This window comes from Lathyrus oleraceus, chromosome 3 (genome assembly GCF_024323335.1).
Source record: "Lathyrus oleraceus cultivar Zhongwan6 chromosome 3, CAAS_Psat_ZW6_1.0, whole genome shotgun sequence".
Classification (NCBI taxonomy): domain Eukaryota; kingdom Viridiplantae; phylum Streptophyta; class Magnoliopsida; order Fabales; family Fabaceae; genus Lathyrus; species Lathyrus oleraceus.
In genome coordinates, this window is record NC_066581.1 from 368,707,644 (window position 1) to 368,714,180 (window position 6,537).

The window sequence follows — 6,537 nt, forward strand, 5'->3', positions numbered from 1 at the left end:
TTTTATAATTGAAGAAAATTAAAATTAGATTTAAAAACATAATATTTAAAAACTATTAAATATAGTAATAATTGCAAGAAATATATAAATATTGTTGTATAAAATTTATGAAAATAATATATTAATCTAAATTAGTAATTTATTGTTAGATTAATATATTTTTTGATATAACTAGTTTGAGATTAAAAATATTTAATATATTATATTTTAATATATTATAATAATTTTTTTAATGATTTTAAAGAAAACAATATTTAAATTTTAGTGTTTAGATTCATAATTAATTTTGTCTTGTGAATAGTTGAACTTGTGACTTCCAATAGAGAATAAATATTGCATTTTTTTGTCTTTGTAAGGAGTCGAGCTAGGGACCTCTAATAAAGAATAACTAATACATTTGATCTTTTGAAAATTAGTTTAGGGAGGTGCCACACAAAATAGTGGAATGATGTGGCACAAATTAATCATAAGTGTTAGCATATGTCGTGATATAATTAGGCGTTTCAGTTTAAAGACTTAATATTATAAAAATACTAAATATAGTAATTAGTACAAGAAAAATGTAAATATTATTCTATAAAATTTATGAAAATAATATATTAATCTAATTTAGTAATTTATTGTTAGGTTAATATAATGTTGGCTATAACTACTTTGAGATTAAAAACATTTAATATATTCTATTTTAATATATTATATTAATTATTTTTAATGATTTTAAAGAAAACAAAATTTTAATTTTAGTTTCATAAATATTTTTCTCTTGTGAAGAGTTGAACTTGTGACTTCCAATAGAGAACAAATATTGTATTTTTTTTGTCTTTATTGTATGTTTTTTTTTTTTTGTCTTTATAAGGATTTGAACTCGTGAACTCTAATAGAGAATAACTATTATCTTTGACATTTTGAAAATGAGTTTAGGGAGGTACCACATTCGACAATAAGATGATGTGGCACAAATAAATTTAAAGTGTTAGCATATGTTGTGATATAATTTATTGCTTCAAATTTAAAATATTACTAGATCGAGACCCACGTGATGCGCAGATGTAGTAAATTTATAATTATTCTTCAAAACTTTATTAATTTTGAAATAATATTAAGTTAGAGTGATTAATGGTCAAATTCTTTAAGGAGAAATACATGATTATAAATACCACAATGTTTGCTAGAATCTTCAGCTAATAATATAAATGATTACTGAGTAACAATTTACAAATTTTTATGACTATTATTTTTTATACTTTTAATTTCAGGTTTTAAAAAAGTGGTTAATTTAGAAAAGATAGACCAATGATATTCATATAGGAAAATTTGCAATAATACACACAAATGAAATAACTAAAAATGTACGACCAATTGTATTTATCATTTGGGGTTAAAATATAGTTGGCAACTTGTTGATTTTGTCATATTTAAAGACCAATTGTATTTATCATTAGGAGTTAAACTATAGTTGGAAACTTGTTTGTTTGTCATATTTAAAGACCAATTGAAATTGATTTCCCTTATGAAATAACATAGTAAAACACAATTTTGAATACAGAAACATTTAGATTTATATTGTACATGTATGTAGCAGTGTCGATGATCTACATTTTTTATATTGCCGTGTGTTATATTATTCGTGTTGTGTTATGTATCGGTGTTTGTGTTGGAGTCCATGATTTATAGTTCAAAATTACAAAAATGTAATAAGAATTATATTATATGCAATTAAATGAACTCTCGTATAAGATAAAGTGAATTGTCCTATAAAATAACATTATAAAACTAAATTTAAATATAGACATATATCAGGTTTATATTGTCATATATATAGTAGTGTCAATGATCTATGCTTTTGATATTAAGGTGTGTCAGATTATCCATGTTGTGTTGAATATCGGTGTCTCTGTTGGAGTTAGCGTTTTATACTTCAAAATTATAAACATGTAATAAGAAATTCCATGCAATTAAATGAACTCACTCATGAAATCTTTTGCTTACTTGTGGATAGGAAAATTGTATCATGCTCATGCCCCTCTTCAATTTTGGTACCTTTGTTATAAACTTATGTCGACTATAGTAAAAATTGTTAAGTTGACTTAAATATAAATGAAAGGAAATCATAATAATATAATCAACTATACTAACAATAGAATTCAAATTTAGAAAGGAGGTCTTATAATTCCATTGTGTTGACTTGGTTGTAGCTGCCATTTATCCTACATAATGCTTTTTATCATGTATTTTAGATTAGAAGATGTAATACCCCATATTTTCTTAAATACTCAAATTCTTATTAATTGAGATCAATTGAGTTTCTATGTGCTCTAAAAGTTATCAGTTGGGATAAATAAAGTGAATAATGAATCCATATTGACTTAATTAATATTAATTGGGACTTACATTTTACTAATTGGGACATTTTGGTAACACTAATAATGGGTCAATTGCTCTGGTAGAATAATTATCTAAGTATGGTATCACTCAAGATATTTCTTTCTACTACTTTTACCCACTTTCTAACCATACAATGTTTCATGGCTTAAGGTCCACATGTTCTCACAAGTGGTCTCTTACCAACTACCCTTGTACCATTTCATTTTCTCTATGTATCAGACAAACTAGTGGAAAGGAAGAAGAAGCTCAAGAGAAGAGGAAACAAGCTAGTGGAGAGAAGAAGGAGGAAGAAAAGCTTGGAACCCATCATCATCACTTCATCACTTCATCACCATCTCATCTCATCATCTTCTTCAACCTCCTCTTCCATTCTTAAGGTGGGTTCTAGTTATAAACCCTAATATTTCTAGGGATTTAGGTTATAGAATCATAGGTTAACTATAAGAATCCATTCTATATGATGAATGTTTCCTATTGATTATGATGAGTTTCTCTATGAATCATGTGAAATTTCATTGATATTGTCTCTATGTATGTTCTTGCATTTATTAGATTCTTGTGACATAATGATGTGGTTGTTGTTTGGAAGTTTTTCGATGTGTTGTTATGTTCATATCAAGAGATTGGTAGTTAGAAGTGAAACAAACATTATGCAGGTTGGAATTTTGGAAGTTGCAGAAGAAATGATGTCTCTGTGTATGAAAAAGTGGCAAATGCTTAGGAAAAATCGATTGGTCATTGATGGCAATCGATTGTGTCAACTTTCTGTTGTGAAGAAAAGGACATTTTAGCAGGACCAATCAATTGACAGGGGACTCCAATCGATGGCACAAACTTTATGTTTAGGAAAACTAGAAATTTCTCAGGTGCCAATTGATTGACACTGAGGATCAATCGATTGATCTTATGTATTCTTTGAAAAATAGAAATGTGAGAGGGGCCAATCGATTGGGCTTCCCCAACTAATCGATTGGCTTATACCAAAAACTTCAAAATTCATTTCTTAAATGTTTCTAAGTGCATTTCATCAACCATTAATCATTTGTGATGTTATACTTGAATTGAATCAATGTTAAATGTGGGAAATACATATTGAATCTAGTGAATTAACCTAGTGATCATTTTAGGAAATAAGTTAGACTTATAACTTAGATAACATTAGAAGGCGACGTTCATTCGTACGATGCTTATGTGGAGGTCTTAAGTGAATGGTTGCCATAGTTGAGAGTGAGACGCTTTGTATGGAACATGCAATGTTATTTCTTGTGTATTGGTCAATGAAGTCACCTGTGATTGATGAATCTTGTTATGCTTTATGGAACCGATCACGTATTCAGAATGTTTTGCCCTTGGTGGTGCACATCCCTATTTGATATGCTTAGATGAGTAAGCAATAGGATGTGATACCAATGATTCGTGCCTCAATTGTGTTTGTGCACCAACCACGGCGGACGTGGGGGAAAGGTGGACACCTAAGTGGGTTAGAGTCCCATACGGGTGACGGTCGCTTGAAATGAGTTTGGAACTCATAGAGGACCTGATATCCACCGCGAAAGTTGAATCATACGAGCATGCATGAATTTGGCTTGCCCTAGACATAGGTCCGCTCAGGGATTGATGTTTCGTGAATCTATATAGTGGTCTTGTTTTGAGTTGCGAGAACTTAGGAGCATGTTGCCATACATTGCGAGTTAGTTCCTCATCACTTAAGTCTTTTTTCCCTTGTCGACTTAAGTTAGAAATTGATTAGAAAACCCTGTAGAGCCGAGTGGACCCATAAGATTGGGAACCCACTAGGATTATTATCTCACCCAATGTTGTTGATTATTTTTTTAGGTGGTTCTGAGCAGGTGAAGGGTAAGGACCAGATAAAGTGATGTCTTGCTTACCTGATGTTTTGATTGACTACTCCGCTATGTAGATATTTTTGAGATCATTCTATAATGATCTAGGTCTTAGTTTTTATTTTGGGCACTTTTGTGTATGTTTTGTACCATGCAGTGTTTTCTTTTAGGCATGTAAATATGTACACTGTGCCGCTAGGCGCTTATGTGTTTCAGTACCAGTATTACACTATGTATAATATGTATTCTAGACATATATTATATGTGGGTGTTTCAATTGGTATCAGAGCAGGTCGTATCCTCGACCTAGCCATGAGATATTATAAGTATTTCTTTCTGCCTCATATGTGGGTTATCACCATTGTCCTTGATGTAATATTCATCGTATTGAGCCTGATCAACTTGATTCTATTTGTAAGACATTCAGGACCATGGCTGACAGACGCAAAGGTCGTGGTAGTCCCAAAACTCAGAATTCAGACTCTGAACCATCAAATTGTAGTGAAGGTTTTCAATGGCCTTAGTTTGTGCAACAGATGCAGCAGCAACAAAACCAATTCATGCAACTGATGATGCAACAGTGGAACAGTGGTCTTCATCCTCAAGGGGTTCCACAAGAAGCTGTAGGTGGTAGTTTCCGGGATTTCTTTCGCATGAATCCTCTTGAGTTCCATGGTGGATTAAATCCTATGAAGCCTCATTAGTGGGTAACCAACATGGAAAGGATTTTTCAGATATTGCATTGTAGTGAAGAGAATAAGGTTGTGTTTGCTTCTCACATGATGAAGGGTCATGCTATGAGATGGTGGGAGAGTGCTTTGACTCTTACGACCAATCAAGGGGTACCTAGAGATTGGGAGCACTTTAAGATTACTTTTCTAGATAAGTATTTTCCTAACTCTTTGAGGACTCAGAAAGAATTTGAGTTTCGGCAGCTTAGACAGGGTACTATGATAGTAGCTGCGTATGCTTAGAAGTTCGAAGATATGGCTGCTTATTCTAGACAGGCCGACTACGCCCCAGATGAGAAGTGGAAGATTGATCAATTCCTTTTTGGTCTAAGAGGTGAAGTTTCTCATAGTGTTTCTCAAAGGGAATTCACTACTTATGCTAAATTGCTAAGGCAATGCTATGTGGCTGAGAACAGTTTGAAGAAAGTTCAAGAAGAAAGGGATCAGTATAGGAGTGGACAGAAGGACCAAGGGAGGTCGGGTAACCAATTTAGGCCTAGACCTCAAGATTTCAAGGGAAAACAAGTGCAACATGAACGACCTAACCATCCTCCGCAATGTCAAGTATGTAAGAGGTCTCATTTTGGAAGATGTGTCGGAAATGGAATTAAATGTTTTACTTGTCAGAGGGAGGGACACATGGCTAAGGATTTCCCTCAGAATAGGAATCAGATGAAAGGGAGGAGCACTGGCCAAGTTTATACTTTGGATGCAAGGAAGGCTAAGAGCAACAATGCCTTGATTGCTAGTATGTGTCTCGTCAATGATCATCCTTGTTTTGTATTGTTTGATTGTGGGGCAACACACTCTTTTGTATCAATTCACTGTATGAAACGTCTTGGCTTGCAAGCAATTCCCTTGTCTCCTTCTATGATGGTCACTACTGCCATGGATGATGTGGTTGAGACACCGTTAATTTGTGAAAATTGTTTGCTCTCGGTGAATGGTAGAAATTTCCAGATTGATCTTATTTGTTTACCACTTAAGAAGGTTGATGTGGTTTTGGGGATGGATTGGCTTTCCGCCAATTCGGTGTTTATTGGATGTGAAGAGATGTTGATTATCATTCAATCTAGTGAACCTACTCCAAAGGATGTATTGACTACTATCTTGGAAGGTACAGTTGGCCTGGTTAATTTCTTATTTGAGAAGGAAAAGTCAGTTCTCTTGGTCTCACCAAGGAACCTAGCGACAATCTGAATGTTAAACAAATTCCTATCGTTTGTGAATTTCCAGAAGTTTTCCCCGAGGACGTCACTTCTCTTCCTCCTGAAAGGGAAGTGGAATTCTCTATTAATCTGATACCTGGGACGACTCCAATCTCCGTTTCTCCGTATCGTATGGCGCTGTAGCAGGGGTATTCGTTACCTTTAGATTTATTGACTAAATCAAAAGTAAATCATACAATTTGAGTCGCCACCGCACTTCTATTTATCCAAAGGAAAGGTTAGAAAGCGAACAAAAACCGAGAAGTTTTATCAAATCAAAAACTAATAAAAATGTCAGAGATCTGGGTAAGGGGATTGGTTATGCAATGGGAAGGTTTTAAGCACCCAAAACATCCTTAGTACTCTAAG

General features: G+C 33.3%; 1 protein-coding gene across 1 annotated transcript; it reads left to right on the forward strand.

Moving 5' to 3' along the window:
- The first annotated feature begins 5,215 nt into the window (after positions 1–5,215).
- On the forward strand, positions 5,216–6,312 carry LOC127131323 (uncharacterized). Its single transcript, XM_051060247.1, has 2 exons — positions 5,216–6,077; positions 6,197–6,312. The coding sequence occupies exons 1-2, from the start codon at positions 5,216–5,218 to the stop codon at positions 6,310–6,312; spliced, it is 978 nt and encodes a 325-aa protein (XP_050916204.1).
- The last annotated feature ends 225 nt before the right edge of the window (positions 6,313–6,537 follow it).

What these genes read in the sequence shown, in the direction of transcription:
- LOC127131323 (XM_051060247.1), top strand. Translation starts at nt 5,216, where the DNA reads ATGGCTGCTTATTCTAGACAGGCCGACTACGCCCCAGATGAGAAGTGG. An exon ending in ATTGACTACTATCTTGGAAG is followed by an intron (nt 6,078 to 6,196) that starts GTACAGTTGGCC and finishes GTGAATTTCCAG; the next exon opens with AAGTTTTCCCCGAGGACGTC.